Source organism: Diceros bicornis, chromosome 29, assembly GCF_020826845.1.
Source record: "Diceros bicornis minor isolate mBicDic1 chromosome 29, mDicBic1.mat.cur, whole genome shotgun sequence".
Classification (NCBI taxonomy): domain Eukaryota; kingdom Metazoa; phylum Chordata; class Mammalia; order Perissodactyla; family Rhinocerotidae; genus Diceros; species Diceros bicornis.
The window spans coordinates 14,742,364-14,761,026 of NC_080768.1; the positions used below are offsets into that span (position 1 = coordinate 14,742,364).

The 18,663-nt window shown below is 36.1% G+C and overlaps 1 protein-coding gene across 4 annotated transcripts in view; it reads left to right on the forward strand.

Moving 5' to 3' along the window:
• The window catches only part of TENM3 (teneurin transmembrane protein 3), a 598,785-nt gene that overhangs the window by 538,891 nt on the left and 41,231 nt on the right, over window positions 1–18,663 (forward strand). For 2 of the 4 annotated variants that reach the window (XM_058524938.1, XM_058524941.1), the window contains 6 exons: window positions 1,408–1,675; window positions 2,999–3,142; window positions 7,207–7,456; window positions 8,157–8,177; window positions 16,649–16,881; window positions 17,971–18,125. In XM_058524938.1, the coding sequence (XP_058380921.1) occupies window positions 1,408–1,675; window positions 2,999–3,142; window positions 7,207–7,456; window positions 8,157–8,177; window positions 16,649–16,881; window positions 17,971–18,125 (1,071 nt within the window). The remainder of the gene's footprint in view (window positions 1–1,407; window positions 1,676–2,998; window positions 3,143–7,206; window positions 7,457–8,156; window positions 8,178–16,648; window positions 16,882–17,970; window positions 18,126–18,663) is intronic. The other 2 variants (XM_058524939.1, XM_058524940.1) reach the window with 2 other exon arrangements.

Sequence of the window (18,663 nt, forward strand, 5' to 3'; positions counted from 1 at the left end):
ATGGGTAAATTGTGGGGTTAAGAATATGATTTTTAGGGCCGGCCCTGTGGCTTAGCGGTTAAGTGCGCGCGCTCCACTACTGGCGGCCTGGGTTCGGATCCCGGGCGCGCACCGATGCACCGCTTCCCCTGCCATGCTGAGGCCATGGCCCACATACAGCAAGTAGAAGGATGTGCAACTATGACATACAACTATCTACTGGGGCTTTGGGGGAAAAAAAAGAGGAGGATTGGCAATAGATGTTAGCTCAGAGCCGGTCTTCCTCAGCAAAAAGAGGAGGATTAGCATGGATGTTAGCTCAGGGCTGATCTTCCCCACAAAAAAAAAAGAATATGATTTTTAAAAAACTGTAAAGGAGGGCCAGCCCAGTGCTGTAGTGGTTAAGTTCATGTGCTCTGCTTCGGCAGCCTGGGGTTCCTAGGTTCGGATCCCAGGCACAGACCTACGCACTACTCATCAAGCCATGCTGTGGTGGTGTCCCACATACAAAATAGAGGAGGATTGGCACGGTGTTAGCTCAGCAACAGTCTTCCTCAAGCAAAAAGAGGAGGATTGGCAACAGATTTTAGCTCAGGGCCAATCTTTCTCACCAAAAGAAAAATAAAATAAAAATTTGTAAAGGAGATAATTCTTATGCAGGTAATTATATTAACTTTTTACAGTCCAATTTCAATTTAAAAAGTATATATTGAATTCAGAATATACATATTTTGTGTGCATTCAATAATACGTTAATTGTTTTCTGGGGGAAAATTTACACAGCTTTAATATATTAGTTCATTTACCATCATATCAAAAATCAGTGGTGAGCCCTAGCTTAATGTTTAATTATGAGAATGTGCTATTGTTATATTACCTTTCAACATGGATGTGGAATTTGCTGCAAAAAGAATTGGTCTTTTTTGTTGTCATTCCTGTCGTTATAGGCTGTGGCCCGTCAGCTCATGAGGCCACGGGCCTAGGTTTAACCCCTAAACAAGCCAGCTGGCATAGACCAGATCTTTGGCCTGGACCACATCCCTGTTCTGAGCTAACCATCTTACAGATGTCTGCTCTGATTCTCCAGGGCGGCTGGGGTGAAAGATGGGTTAGTGAGAATCTGCTGTGACTAAACTAACAAGTCAGTGCATGTCAGCCTGATGGAGCAGTCATAGTGTTTCCTGTATGAAGAGTAGCACCTGAGGTATGATTAACTCAGAATAAGTGACACGAAACTTTTAGGAGAAGTAAAATTGGGCTGGCAGCAGAGTTCTTTTTAATTATTGAATAAGATAGTTCAAATACATATTTGTGAAGAGTGATTCTTTGGTGTCTTATTTTACTTGTTCTACTAGGTTCTTTTAAATGTGTTGTAGCTAATAGTCATACATGATCCCAGTGTGAGGCTTCTGCTTTATTCAAACCTAGGTACTCCATGAAGAAACCACAATTCCAGGAACAGATCTGAAACTTTCCTACTTGAGTTCTAGAGCTGCAGGATATAAGTCAGTCCTCAAGATCACCATGACCCAGTCCGTGATACCATTTAATTTAATGAAAGTTCATCTGATGGTGGCTGTAGTAGGAAGACTCTTTCAAAAGTGGTTTCCTGCCTCACCAAACTTGGCCTATACTTTTATCTGGGATAAAACAGATGCATATAATCAGAAGGTCTATGGTCTATCTGAAGCTGTTGGTAAGTTCCATATAAATATATTCTGCATCGAAAAAAATTGTCTCGAAGTCAGAACTAACATAAAATTACTTGTAACCCATGGAAATCAATGGGTGAACAGATAGGAAGGCAATAAGGTTGTCCTAGGGAGTTATGAGCTGGTTGGTATAAATGGGAATGCATTCCGTATGATGAAAAGGAGAAAGTGTCCATTTTTCTGGCTGAAATTATATCTTAGAAGAATGTTCTGAATGGGATTTCCGGTTGTCATATCCTTTTATTCCTGTTTTTTTAATCTTATTGTGTCCCTCCGTTTTTCCTTTTTCTTCTTTTCTTTATAACTTTATCTCCTTCGCTACCTTATCTTTTTTTGTTTTCTCTATCTAACAACTAGTGGAAGTTCAACTTATCATGACACTTAACAGGGTATCAGGCAACATTTGTGTCCAAAAATTATTTCAGCTCCTTTGCCTAGAAGAACCAGTCATTTCAGTAGAAGGATAGTCTTAAAACATCAAACCAGTTGTTTGACTGAACCCCGGGACAACACAATCCAAGTTTGACTTGTGAGATGTATAAGGTATAGCTTCAAGTGCAGGCTCAGAACATCAAAAACTAAAGGTTAACTTGTGTTTTGTTCTGGTAGTTTTTACTTGAAAATATGATAAATGTTTTATTCTGAAGTTAATATATAATTTGGACTTGAATTAATTCAAATCAGTCAGATAATTGCCACTTCTCCCTTCTCTTTATTCTGACTTTTCAAATCCATGCTTCATTGTGAACTCTGAAACTTTTCATTTGTGATTCATTCATATTAATTTACTGGTAATTTTATTTTTCATTCCTGATAATAACATGTGAAAATAATGTCATAATCTGGCCATCGTTTTTGCTCTATTGAGCCTTCCTTATCGTAAATATTTTCCATAGTATAATACTCTTGGGAGCTAAACAGCTCGAATTATTCCGATAGCAAATATTATTTTTAGTTGTTATCATCTGATCACCATTTGGGACTGATTTATCTGATCTAATTACTTAACCAGTTGCCCAGTCTGAACTTGATTTTGTGCTGTGAACCCCTTGTGAAAAAGTGATGTGGGAAAAAATACTGGTTTTCTATTAAATCAGTACAGAAATAATATTTGGAGATCACTTTTTAGAAAACCGCCTTTTATGTGACCAAATCTTCTCATAGAAAAAAATAAACTCTGCTCATAAATAAGTGGAAATGTAGTCTCAGAACACAATTGTAGAAAAAGCAGTTTTTTCAAAATAATAAAATAAATTGCATTTCTGCCTGTAGTTGAGAAGATGAACTGTGACTTGTTTTGGTTCCAGTGTCAGTCGGATATGAATATGAGTCATGTTTAGACCTGACGCTGTGGGAAAAGAGGACCGCCATTTTGCAAGGCTATGAATTAGATGCTTCCAACATGGGTGGTTGGACGTTAGATAAACATCATGTGTTGGATGTTCAGAATGGTAAGACCTTGTTCTTAGTTAATATTGTTAATATTGTTCACCTTCAAATTGATTAGATTGCAACAACATTTTATACTATGCATGCTATAGGATTAGAATTAGTAGAAAAAATAAAGATATATTTTTAAAGACTATAAAGGCCTGACGTGGGAGCTACATAGTATTCTTCTTACGACCATTAGAATGTAAGTGACTGACTTTGGTGCTTCATTTAAAAGCACTTTATGTGGGAGCCTTCACCCCAGATTCATCTAGAAATGTCTAATTCTACAGTAAGTCAGCGAATCGATTCAAAGTGCTTTAGGAAGGTTTACCAAAAATGGAAGGAGGGGGATTTTTTAAAAAGTAAAGAAAAAATAAATCTCCACGTGACTTTACCAAAATATTTCTAATAGACCTTAGTCTTTAGGTAATCTATTCTGAATATCTAGATTTTTTTTCAATTCTTCTTAGAATGTATTTGAGAAAAAAGTTATTCTTCCATTCAAATTGGATTAAATATACTGTTATTTGACCTTGCAAATATTAGGAAAAAATAAATGAATAATCTGAGAAAAAAGCAATAATCAAGAGTATAATTTATAGATTTTATTACGTGATAAGTGAATATGCTCTGAAAAAATGTATTTCAGGTATCACAAACCAAAAGAGATAAATTACTTGCAAAATGTGACCAGCTTAACCTCATAAAGAATATTATTTATATTAAGCAAATTCTTTTGTCTTTGCATTTTGCCTACATGCTGCCTGCATCTCAGATAATTTATAGGTACTTTGCTAGGAAAGCAGAACCTTAAGGTAGCTTACTTTAGACTCCTATCCTAAACCGCATCATGCCAGTAACTCTCTACTCTCTCTTTTTTTTTTTTTTTTTGTGAGGAAGATCAGCCCTGAGTTAACATCCATGCTAATCCTCCTCTTTTTGCTGAGGAAGACCGGCTCTGAGCTAACATCCACTGCCAATCCTCCTCCTTTTTTTTCCCGAAAGCCCCAGTAGATAGTTGTATGTCATAGTTGCACATCCTTCTAGTTGCTGTTCTACTTTCTTTTTACAAATATCCAGAGAAGGAGGTTTCACATTTTTGGCAAAATAATCTAGCTTTTGACTTCGCAGAAGGTTTTGGAAGGTTCAGAATGTTGGTTTGAGCATGCAGTGCAACTAAATGTTTAACTATGATTAATGGTCACTTTTTCAGATTAATCTTGCTTTGATATTCTTTTTTTTTTTTTTGGAGTTGGAGAGGGTGCATGTTAAACCTGCAAGTACACTAAATCTAAAGCAATTTCCAAGCCAGTGCATGAAAATGCCGGTTGGTGCCTTACCTCCAGAAGAGAATAGTACAGAGCAAATCAATAGTAAGAAAAAAACAAAACAGGAAAACCCTTTCCGCCTTTCCTATTTTATGGCAGTACTAAACTCTACTCCATTTCCAAGTGTGCCAGGGACATCAGGTTGTAGTTCAGTTTGCACCCAGAAGACTGGGGGCAGAGCCAATAACTAGTGCCACGTGCAGCACACACTTTGGAAAAATAGGACTCCCGACCAAGGAGGATGCTCCATATGTCATCTCTAATCATCAGCAGTGTCGGAGCAGTGCTAGTTTCAGTCTATGTTAGTAACACAAGGCTTCCTCATGGTCTTTCAAAATGCAAAGCCATGTGCCAGCCATGCTAGTAGCTGCTCTTGAGTAAATTATTTACGATTATATTTCACACAGTTTGACATACTGCCATATTCCTTCAGAAGTTCTTTACAGACAAAACTAGAGAACCTCTCTAGATGCATTTAAGTTATTATGAGAATATAGGGTCAAGTTCACAACCGGTTAGGCCCAGGATTTCACCCAGGAGATTATGAACCAGTAGGGAGACCACAGGCAAAGAGCTCCAGGAAAGCCCATACCTCTGTAATTCAACACTGTTAGGATCCCCAATGCTCAGTATAGTAGGCAGGTAGATTGAGAAACTCATAGATATTCTGTGTATGTGTATATAATAAAAAGTACATACATACACACGCGCACTCTACCAGAATAATTCATACAGTTAGCTTTTATTAAAATATCAGGTCAGACGTAAAAACTGGACTACCCCAAATTCTGTCCTCCAAAAAATGTTATAAATTATAATATATATGTTATTTTAAAATGTGAGGTAACCTAATTCATGGAGTGAACTGATTGTGCTTTCAGATTTTATCCAAGAGCAGTTTGACAAGTAGTGACTTTTCAAAGTGACATGTGTCTCATTGAATAAACAGAGTGATTTGTAATCATGACAAGGTGGATGAACTATGAAAATATATTAAGGAAGAAGAGAAGGAAAAATGTAGACAGGGACAGGTGTTTGTGCAGGCACCCCGAAACATGGAAATAAATATTCTAGTGTTCGTCTTTCTCCTCTGACATAACAGAGGAGAACCATGAAGGACCACTCGTTCAAAGTCGTGACTGAAGCAATCAGGGCAATAGAGCAGTAGGCTGACTTGTAACTTGAAAATTACAGAACTGGCTCTTCTAGGAAATTCTGTTCTGTAGTTGTCTGTAATTGTCCAATAATGTAATCACAGAAAGAAGGATCTTAGGTATCATTAATGTGTTCCTTGAATATTCAAGGCAAAATGCATTTCATCTGTTATGATCCAGTCTTATTTGGATTATTTTTCCTTATATTTGAATAAACTTGTTTTATCTTTCCTGACTCCTTTATGTAAATTTGCTCTGATTGCTGCATCACCCAAATAGCAAAGCATTAAAAAGGTAATCATAGACTCCACCTAAAGTGTGCTGAGTTGTAAGGGGAACACAATTATTCTGATCTCTTCTTCACTTTAAAATTATCCCAAAGTGGGAGGAAAAAACACTTTCTCAAGTTTCCTGTTTGTACGTTCATGGGATTGATTTTTTTAACAGTGTATCTGCTAAAAAGTATAAGCATTGGCTTGGAGAACTGCTTTGAAACATAGAACATTAAATAAATATATGTACATCTCTAAAGTCAACACAGCAGGTAGTTTATACAGATGATTACACATTGAGAAGTGTCACAAAATATGTATGGGACAATCACAGCTGACCATCCAGTGTACATCAGACCAAATGCAATGATGTATAAGTAATAATGGTAAATGAATGAATTTAGAATCTCAACTCAAATCTAGTTTCTAACCATGAGAATATTTAATATTTATTTGGAATTTTTTTCTCCGATTTTCATTGAAGATCGTAATGGAGCGTGGCATTTTGTCTTAAAATTATTGGCACTTTCATGCCTTAAAGCAGAATCCACTAGAAATAATAGATTGTCCTTCCACAACAGTTTTGTAATGTTTGATTTTTTTAATAACTGTGTGTATATGCATTCTTATAGCAAACAAGAGTATACCCAAGAAGAATATTCTTTGACAGTGTAGTAGTATATTGGAAGTTTGATATATATTTTCTTTGTTTTCTGTAAAGTATTTTTAACTTTTTAAAAATCAGTGATAAACTCATAAAGAAGAAATTCATATTTATGATGTACATTTTTATTAATTGGATTAATATATTTTAACATCATTTAACAATTAAGATAACTTGTTATTCCTTAAAGAACATTATGTAGAGCCTGGATCTCAAACTTGGTTGCACATTAGGATCATCTGGAGAGTTTTTTTAAAATCTCAGTGCCAAGGCTGCACCCCAGACCAACTAAATCAGAATCTCTCAGGATGAGATCCAGCTTCAGTATTTTTTACAGCTAGCCATTCAGTTCCAATGTGTAGCCAAGTTTGAGAATCACTGGTGTTGAGAATTTGGGTTTTTAATTGTTAGTCTTTGTTTCTTTCACCAGACATTCTTTAAATCCAGAACAGAACAGCATTTTTTGTGTATACCCTGTGTATTTTGTCATATAATACTTTACACTAGGTAACTGAATGGAGTTCTTTCCAAGAGAACTTTAAATAAAAATTTTCCCAGTCCAAATCTAAAAGGCACTGAATTGTAGTTAGATCTATAGTGAACGTGTTTACTTTTCATCTTTACACTTTTTATCGTGAGAAAAATGCATCTTATTTCTTCTAGGTATACTGTACAAGGGAAATGGGGAAAATCAGTTTATCTCCCAACAGCCTCCGGTTGTCAGTAGCATCATGGGCAATGGACGAAGGCGCAGTATCTCGTGCCCGAGTTGCAACGGTCAAGCTGATGGTAATAAACTATTGGCCCCAGTTGCATTAGCTTGCGGGATCGATGGCAGTCTATATGTAGGGGATTTCAACTACGTCCGGCGGATATTCCCTTCTGGAAACGTAACAAGTGTTTTAGAACTAAGGTATGTCTTTCTGTAATTTGGGATTTTAATCAAAGCTAGACATGCCTTTATAGAAAAAAATGTTGACTCTATAGTACTAATTTATTTATTTAAATATACCTTCCCAATGTTGAAAATTCTCCCTGGAAAGAAGTTAGATTCTTGGTTAAAGTTAAGAAAAGCACAACACATATACATTGTGCCATAAATGTACAAAGGAGTATAAAGTTACCTTGTATATAAAATGTCTCACTGATTCCAGTGAATTTTGTATGCTCCAATAGGATCAAACTATGATTTTTAAGTCCCTTTGGTTGTCTTTAGAATAACCTTGTGATATACATTGTTACTCTTTTATTTCACAGTGATTGAATGTAAGGCATAAAATATTTTCCTAAAATATCAGGACATAATGATAAATGAACTAAAGCTATGACTTTCAACTAGAATATTGGATCTTCAAGTTGGGTTAACCCATTAGCCATAATGCCAATAGTTAAAGTAACAAATTGTTATCTTTGCTTTGTTCATTTGTTTGTGATTATCAAAATCATCCTATTCTGTAAATTATTTGATAAGCCTTGGCCTACAAAATTCATTTCCTGCTTAAGTTGGCAACTTTCCATACAAATAATTAAAATCTCGGTATTCAGCTCATTATATTTTAGAAGCCTTTTCTAACTGTGCTTTTTTTTCACCTTTTTTATCTGCTTCCACCAAGAAATAAAGATTTTAGACATAGGTAAGCATCTTGCGTAAAGGTTATTGTATGTTTTCAAATGTCCTTTTTACATTTCAATGTGACTCTTTGACATTGTTTTCTAAGAACATTTCATCATGAGAGAGGAAACAGTATCATGGAACATCTAAGGAATTAAAACTTCTTAAATGAACTATTGTTATGTAATATATTGCAATTTACATCATGCAGTATAATTTGAAAAAATTTTCAAGTTGGTTAATAAAATAAATTTTGTTAGAAAAATTATTATGATGAACATCTCTGTTTAACAAAAAATATTTCTAAACATCAGTTACAAACTCACATAATCTAAGCCATGTTGAACAGAACAAAATCTGAAGCACAGAAGGAGAGTTTAAAGAGAGTTTAGTTTGACCAATAGCCAGGGCAGATACTGGTTTATTGCGTACAAAGCTTATTCAGTTTGGGGGACTCTGTTTAAGAAGAACAACCTAGGGTCCAGCCTGGTTGCATAGTGGTTAAGATCACGTGCTCTGCTTTAGCGGCCCGGGGTTTGCGGGTTCAGATCCCGGGCACAGAGCTACACACCGCTCATTAAGCTGTGCTATGGTGGTGTCCCACATACAAAATAGAGGAGGATTGGCACAAATGTTAGCTCAGGGAAAATCTTCCTCAAGCAGAAAGAGGAAGATTGGCAACAGCTGTTAGCTCAGGGCCAATCTTCCTCACCAAAAAAAAAAAAAAAAGAATCTAAAAATATTTTACTTCAGCAAATTTTTAGAAACATCGTGCAAACATGTTGCCAGGGACCTCACTGGGGTTTGAAAGAACCCACACAAGTGAGGGACCCTAAAGCTTAAACTTTATTAACTTCCCGGTAAATTCATCATTGCTGTAGTTTATATTTTCCTAAGTTGAGAGAGTTACCAGATTTGAGTTTTAAGAACTAATGTTTTCATTGACATTATTATGGAGAAAAAGACTTTCCTCAAAGCTACAGATGAATATAGTTGAAGCAAATATATAGTCTCAAAAGTTTTTCCTTTTCTATTTGCTCTGTACACTTAGCTGGAGAAGATACAGGAAAAGCTTTTATATGGATACTTTTGGCTGAAAAACTCTCCCAGGACAGCAAAAAAGAGGGAAAAAACAATATGTTTTAAAGTAAAGCTGGTAAAAAACAAGACATACTGGACATGCTAGATCAAGTTTGGCCATTAAAATATCCAATAAAATGATAACAGATGGAAAAATTAGCAATATTTTATGTGAGATCCTTGAGATGGATAAATCAGCATAACCCATTTTTACTATTGTGTGGAGATTCACAACTAGGAAATAAAAAGCAAAGTTCTACTGAAAGGCATATAGCTGTTGCATGTCCATATGACCAGGCGTATTTTCCTGAGATCCCCTGTTGATCTTGTACCATCAGCTAATAGCTCAGTCACTTGCTAAGATTAACACTAAGTTTCTCCAGACTACTCAGCATACAAAGCTTTGCTATTAGAAACCACAGCAGAATACCAAAATTTTTCCAGCCTTGCCCTCTTGGTAACTGTGGAGAAAAGAGGAAAGACAAACAGATGTGTACACCAACTAAATGTGAAAATGCTGGAGGCAAGACAGAAGAAACTATCAAAGCAGCTGCCTTTTAACAAGCTGGCCTATTACATGCCAGGCAGGGCACCAGAAATTTTATACATGTTATTGTGAATCCGCACAACAGTGCTTCAGGGCTCCAGATGAGGTCATTGAGGCTCAAGGAGGTTACATATCTGCCCCGAGATGCACAACTAAGAAATGGGAACAGAGTTTTGAACCACTCTAAAAGGTGTGTTCTTTCCATTACACCACACAGCCAGTTGTGTGTCCAAACAGCTAGGTTTCCATGGGATAATTCCCTGGGTATGCAAAAAGCTAGATTTATTTCATGATCATTTGACAAATTACTTGGAACTATAATCTCTTTTTCTGGAAAAAAAAAATCTATGAAGTTAGAGCTACATTATTATTAATAATATTTTATAATATGAATTTATTATGTACTAACTCATGGTATTTGGCAGCGATACTCATTGTAAGCCCTCTCTCATGATCCTCCTTCGCCTTTCTCCTCTGTACATTATTCTGGCTAAATTTGGACTCCTGCATTTTCTTTATGCACCATGCATGTAAAATACACTGTTTGTGTTTTATATTGATATTCATCCTTATTAAATCAATGTTAACTGATCACTTACCATGTGCCAGGCACTTTGACAAATAGTAGTATAAGACAAAGTCTGTGCTCTCAGAGCTCACAGTCTAGTAGGGGAAACGATATATATGTAACAGACTAAATAACATTGTCAATATCATTCTTTGACACTTAATCACATCCGTGGCTTATACTATCAGAGTAATTCTGTGGAGGAAGAGAATACTGGGAGATGGGGATGTGGTAAGGAAAAGTTTCATGGAAGGGGTGATATTTGATCTAGGTCTAAAAATGAAGTCTGCTTAAATGGAAAAAGAAAGGAGGGTGGTCATGAAGAAAGAATATAGAGCAAATAAAGTTACTGGGGTCTGCAAAGGAGACAGACAAGACGTGTTCTGAGAGGAATCAGATCCACCTGAACATGAAACAGGGGATTCATGTTGGTAATAAGGAGAGATACAGGTAGAAAGGCAGATTGGGGTCAGATTGCTTAGGGCCTTGAGTACTCTGAGGAATTACTCTTCTGTCCTATAGGAGAACAGAGACAGTGGGGAACTATTTTCTGATCTTGAACAAGATAGTGGCGTACCAAACGGGCCTTTTAGGAAGATTAATCTGGTATCAATGTTCAGTGTGACTTGAAGATCAGTTAGAAAGCTGTTACACAAAACCATGAGATACTAGTGTAGGGGAGGAAGACAATTCCTCTACCCTCTAGGTCCTTCTGGCTGGTTGAAGAATTAAATTGACATGAGACAGAATAACAGGAGAAAATCAAACAAAGTTTAATAACATGTATGTATACGTGGGAGAAACCCAGGAAAACTGAATAACTCACCAGAACGGCCAAAGCCACCACCTTAAATACCATCTTTAGCTAAAGACAAAGGAGGATGTTGGGGTAGTGGTTTGGGACTTCTGAGGAGAGGAAGGCAATTTACATGGAGATGGAAATGCAAATGTTTGTTAAACAAGTGTTTGCTGAGCCCTCTATAGACAATGTGACCCGAAAGACACATTTTACATTACACTACAGTTACCTTATGGTATGAGCTCCTTCTTGGAACAGGCCTTCTATTTTAAATTCTTTTAGGCAGTTAGGGGGAAGGTCAAAATTTCTTTCAGAGTCTTTTATTTTTAAAAATAATCAAGGCAAAGAGACGCATTTTGGGGTGACCAATTCTGATCCCCCACACTAGGTACCTAAAATAGTATGGCTAGCAATGAAGGAAATCAACCAGTAAAATAAAGGAGGGTGGAAAATGGGCAGACTGTACATGGGTGATAGGGAAGAGGAAGATATAAAAAGCATCCAAGGTTTTTGACCCCAAGTCATCAAACAGATGACAAAATCATTGACAAAAATAGGGATTCCATTTGCTTAATAACTAATTAATCAAAACTGATTTAACAAAAGCAAGATATTTCAGCTCATTGAAACTTCCTCATCTAGCTTAAAAAATTAAAATTATTTTCAGGTGATTCTTCCTATTTGCCTACCTGATCTTTCTTTTACTGGCTGATAGGATCCTGCCTGGCTTTCTCCTCATCCCCACTTTCCTGGCTAGCGTAAAAGTAATGAGAGACTTAGGAATAGGTGATGGGAAAAAAAAGAAATTGAAAAATGTATCTAAACCTATAAAAATGAACAGCATAGTTGGTTGTTAAAGTAAAAAATTAAAATGCATGCTTCTGGTCCTCTGACCATGTTTCACATACTATCAACAGTCTCATTAATTGGACTAATGGGGAAATAATTAATAAAAATATTGAATAACAAAATAAATATAAAAATACATAGTCTTATTTTAAAACTCAGAGTATTCTATTATACCAAATTTAATAAGTACTGCCAGGATATTATATTGAATAAAAGTCCCTAGCTACATTTTAATGAAAAGATATAAATACTACTCAATCAACATGTTAAGTTTTTTACATAAATGGAAGCTTCTGAAATGCTTAAAAAATGTTTCTCTTAGATATGCGAAACATTTCCCACTATGATGTTTATAGTATTAGTTTGCTAACAAATCCTTTTTGTGGGTAGTAAATTTTAGTTCATCCCTCTTCCAATTCTTTAAAATTTCAAAATAAAGGAACTTAATTAACTAATACCAGCCAAGGGGCATTGAAACATGTAGGACTGAAAATCAACTTTGTGAATTTTATATTACCAATTAAAAGATCAAAGAAAGTGTCAATTACAGGTCTGTGAATTGGAATCAATTAAAGTTTAGATACAAAATCGTAAAAACTTGATTCAGCACTTCTATTGGCTTAATATTTAAAAATCAAGCAGTCAGAAAAATATCACATCCCAAAGCCCCTCTTGCAATAATCTAAACAGCCTTTTGGTCGCCAGAAAATAGGTAGTATACCAATATAAATGGTATATTTATCCATAAATATAATTTATGCTTCTTCAAACACTCTGTGTTCTAAGGACTATGGCACAATTTCCAACTAAAAAGATAAAAGTGCTAATGATATCTATTCTATAGCTTGTTCTTTGTGAATATTTATCTAATCTAAGAAGGTTGAGTTATGACAAAATAAATGAGCAAATCTAGTCTGCATTTACCACTGGATCTAGGTCTAATCGCATAAGACCGTGGGGAAGATGGCTTGATAATTGTGATGATCTAGACAATTCAGAGCGAGTTAAGAATCAAGAGACAGTATACTAAAGGTGCTTGACTTGATCTCAGTTTCTTTGATTTTGCTGCTATGCGTCAAAATCTGATTGTTATTTTAAACCTTTCTGAAATGGAAATCTCAAAGGCTGTTGTGCTCCTCCTGTAGAACAGAGATTCCCCCAGATCATGCATTTTGTAAATTCTTGCACTCCAGCTGCCAGCAGCAGACTGTTTTCAGTCATTGTAGGCTCACATTTTCACACGAGGTATATTCCTGATCTAAAGCTCACCCTGCTTTGTACCACACCAGCCTCTCTCATTCTTTGGCTTTTCAGGAAGTTGGAAAACTCTCTATGCTTAAATTCCGTGTCCTTGAATCCCAGACCTATGGCAGATACTGCTCAGAGCTTCTCTGCCACCTGTCTGTCAACTAAACATTTCCAAACCACTTTTTTTTTTTTCTTTCAGTATTTCTGTTTTGATCCCTCTTTTCATTTAGGGGAGGCTGGGATCTAAGAACCAGCTCTAATTTGCCAGGCTAGGCTGCTCTGCAGGGAACTTACCCAATTCTCATTTCCCACCATTCTGGAGGGAATACTTCCAGAGGCGAATTCTCCAGGGCTACATACTCCTCCACACTTGTTCTTCTGGACAATAGAATTGTGTGCGAAATTAGAGCTTTCATTTGGCGGACATTTTTAAAACCATTGACATATGTTGCTTGATTTAGAAGTTTCTGTGTCTTCAAGGAAGGAGATGTTTCAGGATAAGAAATAGCAAATATAAGCACCACTTTGGACATTCTCTTATTACTGTCCCACTAGAATAAAACCGATGCCAGTAAAGGCAAAGCGTGGGATTTGAACGTCCATTATTTTTGCACCAAGAAAACTCACATCCCGTGGCTAAAGAGTGTGTCACTACTACTCAAGCAGCCACCTCAACAATCTGTTGTTTTTTCCAAATGAGGGACATCATGAAAAAGCATGCATGATTCATTTACCTCTAGCATCATTACTCTAGAAATAATTCAAAGTGGATGTTTTAAGGTTTTGCCTTATTTTAATAGTTTAGGATATTATAGTGTAACAGCAGGACTAAGGATACAAATTTGAACCTATCCAAGTTTAGATAATTTTTTTCCTTATTAATATTTTCAGAAAGCATGCTATACTTTAGCTAGTTAATAATAATTATTACAGTCCTACACTATATAGAGTTACAAAGCAAAAGGCATATTGCAGTGTAAGAGGAGACAGAACAAAAGCATATGTTAAGAATAGCTAATGGTTATTGAGCATCTATTATGTACTAGGCACTGTTCTAAGGAATTTACATGTATTAGTTCATGTAATCCTCTCAGCATTCTATGAAATATGTATGATCATTAGCACCTTTACAATAAGTTAGATAACTTGCCCAAGGTCACACAGTTAGTGATGAAGCTGGGATTCAAACTCAGGCAAGCTGGTCCAGAGGTCTTGCTCATAAATATACAACTGACAAGAAAATAAAGTGTATGTATGTGTGTGTGTATGCATTCATAGCCAACTATACAACTCTTCATAATAGTATATAATCAGGGAGATAGGAAAGACTAGAGAAGTCTCTCTAATGTCATGTATCTCAAAAGAGACCCAGCTTGAGTGATTTGCAAGTCTGTCACCAACTATATATACCCAAAAGACCAGCTCTGTCAATATCAGACTGTTTACAGAGAAAAAAAAACCTCTATAAAATTGCTCTGAATGTTATATTGATATGTACCTTTTACTTCATTACAAAGTAATAAACCACCACACTAAGGAACACAATATGTCTTACTGCATTTAAAATTTCAGGCATCAACCTAGAAAAATGGTATAATAACACTTAGCATGGCAAGTTGATCGTTTGGTATAACCCAGCAGTTCTGAAATGTTTTTATTTCAAATGACTTGCATCTCTTTGTGAGTTCTTCATATCACGTTTCACCCTTTCACACATATTTACACACTCATGACCTCTTGCACTAATCTGTCTCTTGTCACTAAAAGATATGAAAGACTGGAAAGGAGACCCAAAAACTGAAGGTGTTCAGGCCTCTGTGTGTCTCAGTATTTCTGGATGCCAACGGCACAGTCGTAGAGCTTTTCAGAGCTCCAGAAAGTCCCTACAGACTCCGTGAGTGGTCGGCCTCTCCACCAATGTGAGAAACACTAGCGGAAACTAGAACCTGTTATTTTAACAACAGACTCTTACAGGAGCGATGAAGCACATATATTCACCACTTAAAAGCAAGAGCATTGGGGCCTGCCCAGTGGTATAGTGGTTAAGTTTGGTGTGCTCCGCTTTGGCAGCCTGGGTTCGTAGGTTCAGATCCTGGGCACAGACCTATACCACTTGTCAACCATGCTGTGGTGGCGACCCACATACAAAAAATGGAGGAAGGTTGGCACAGGTATTAGCTCAGGAACAATCTTCCTCACCAAAAAAAAAGGAAGAACATTAAGTAGTGAGAATTGTTTCATTAGAACCTAACTAGTAATGAGAATACTACTAAACGATTATTTAGAATAAATATTTTCATGTAGGTAGATTTATGCTACATATTTTAAATATTCGCATATAAAATAAATGAAAACAAGCATATAATTTTGTGTGTGTGTGTGTGTGTGTGTGTGTGTGGAGAGAGAGAGAGAGAATGGGAATGAATTAATGAAACCGAGTTAGTCATCCAAACATATGTGGAATCCAGTAGATTCCTATCAGTTGACATCTTTGTTGGGACCAAATTATTTAAAGTCTCTTCAAAATGTTTTTTTCAGAAAGTGGTTTTTGCACATGGTACAAAATTGCATTAATTCTAAGAATGTGGTGTTGAGTGTTTGTAAGGAGATTAATTTTTTAATTCCAACTAAATGTCATAATTTGTCCATTCCTTGATAATGTTGGTCTTGCCATTTTTTACAGAAAGTGGGACATAACATAGTTTACATTTGCACCACTTTGTATTTATAAAATTGATGCGCTATGTTTTATGAGCAAATGTCTATATCTCACCAAATTCATAGACAGGTTTTAGAGCAGCTTAATTTACAAACTTTGAAAATGGATGTACCGTTGTGACTCATTGCCTTAGACCACCGACTGAGCCTGCCTCCCACACTTGAATGACCTCGTTTTAATCTTTAACCCCATAGCTCAGGACAAACATTGTAACTACATCAGATTACCTTTCCGGATTGTGATAGAGCAACCAAGACAGACACAATGCTACATTTCTTCAGAGACAGGTGTTGAGTTTGATTTGGTTTTGTAGCAAGAGAAAACAGGAGAATTCTCTCTGATGAAGTGCTAGTGAAATCAGTAGTATGTTTTACTTCACTGGAGGGTTGGGTAGAGACACGCTTCCCCTGGAATAAACTTGATGTCTGTCACTCAAGAGCAATTTATTAATGGCTTTGCATCGAACCAAAAAGATTTAGGGAACTTGCTGCTTTGTTTTAGGCTAGAAGCGTTAAGTCATTCTTTTAAGTGATTATTAAATCTGCTGTTCATTTCCCAATCTTTGATAATAGATTTCACTTTATAATCAATGTCTCATGATCTATTTTATTTTGCTTTTAATTTCTCTCTGTGTGTTAGGAGTAACTCTCCTGTGATGTTTATGTGTGATCCTTTTTTTACAGCAGCAACCCAGCTCACAGATACTACCTTGCAACTGATCCAGTCACAGGAGATTTGTATGTTTCTGACACGAACACCCGCAGAATTTATCGCCCAAAATCACTTACGGGTGCAAAAGACTTGACTAAAAATGCTGAAGTGGTTGCAGGAACAGGAGAGCAATGCCTTCCATTTGATGAAGCCAGATGTGGGGATGGAGGGAAGGCTGTGGAAGCCACACTCATGAGTCCCAAAGGTACTGGCATGTGTCAATTTGCGGATTTCTTTTTATTAAAAAAATAAAAGGGTAGAAAATCCAGTTAGTGCCTGATTGTGTTTAATGCTGAGTCTAACATTTTACCCTCAACTATGTTCTGGAAAGCTGTTTCATATCTAGTGTTTTCAAAAGCCACTTAGCGTGAAACTGCTAAAATCCTAAGTTGATTTTACAGTAAATATTAGGTTCTTGGCATTTTTTATTATCATACCATTTTCTCAACTTTTCAAAGAGTAAAGCAACTACTCTGTATTATTCAGGTCACATCCTGTTAAACTTCAAGGAAGTGTCCAAATTCTTTCATTGTCCCGGAATTTCTTTGTCAGGAATGAATCCTAGGCCTCTTTAAAAAGCATCACTAAGCAACCCTATTAGCCCTCACCAGTTTGGAGCTATTAAACTTTTGTTTCTATGCCATGGGAAAAAAATGCTTGCTGTGAAGAATTTCTGGAGGTAATAAGGGCTAAAATTCTGTGTGATAAAGGTTTCTAGCTTTTAAACTAGCCTGGACTGACTCCTTGCTCATGTATTATGTCATTCATCATGGTGTTTTTTGGTTTGAGGCTTTATTTCTTTTTCATTATAGCTACTGACTATTATGTCAACAAGGACTGGAAAAAAGTATTTGTTGTGCTGAATTATTCATAATAGCAAATTTCATTGTAGCAAGGTCAACAAAACGCTAACCTTAGTTTAGATCTGTTTTCGTTAGAATGTAGTTACTCTAAGTTCAGCGTAACAGAATTTGATCTGTTTCTATAATTTATAGACAACATTATACAGACATTATAATTTTATATTTAAAACACAGGTATGGCATAGATGATTCACAGACTAAGCAGAGATTCCTACCAATTTGGGTTATTTCTTTATTACACTTTACATTTATTTGTGTTATAAATGCCTATGTTGGGTTTTTCCTAATGTGTTTGCAATCTACAATCCTGTCTGTTACCCATCACCCATGTTATCCTGGGGTTAAATGTTGAGTTTAATGATGAGCCTCAAAGTTTAATCAAAGTTAATCATTTTTGAAAAACTAGTAACACTTAATTCTCTTGGATAAAGGAATGGCAGTTGATAAGAATGGATTAATCTACTTTGTTGATGGAACCATGATCAGAAAAGTTGATCAAAATGGAATCATATCAACTCTCCTGGGCTCTAACGATCTGACTTCAGCCAGACCTTTAACTTGTGACACTAGCATGCACATCAGCCAGGTAGTTAAAATATTAAGCTGAATTATTTGTTTTTCTTCTAAGTGACTTGATTTACTATGTCAGTAGACTGTGATGGCACCATGTTAAACTGCATATATCTGTGTAGTGGTAGTTGTGATAAAGCTATTCCATTTAAATGGATCTCAGGAGCTAATAAAACGTTATTTTCTTCAATAGTTCTGCATTTGATGAATTCAATGAGATACAGAACAATTATCACTAAGAAATGCTAAGTATTTGTAATAAAATACCAGTAAAAGAGCAGCATGCAGATATTCCAGAAAGAACAAAACAGCTTAAATCTCTAATCTTTTGATTGTATGAGCTCCATAAGTAGTAGAGAGAACCAACTAGGATCAGTCCCAAGGGACTTATATTTAGAATTAGGAACTTTGCTATTGGCCTGATTGAAAACACAATAGCACACTAATGTGTTCCTCACCTAGAAAGCTCGACATTTGGTGGTTATTACTGCTAACGGGAACATATGTGTTCATATCTCATTGATATCTATTAACTTACTCCTTAGAGGTTCTTT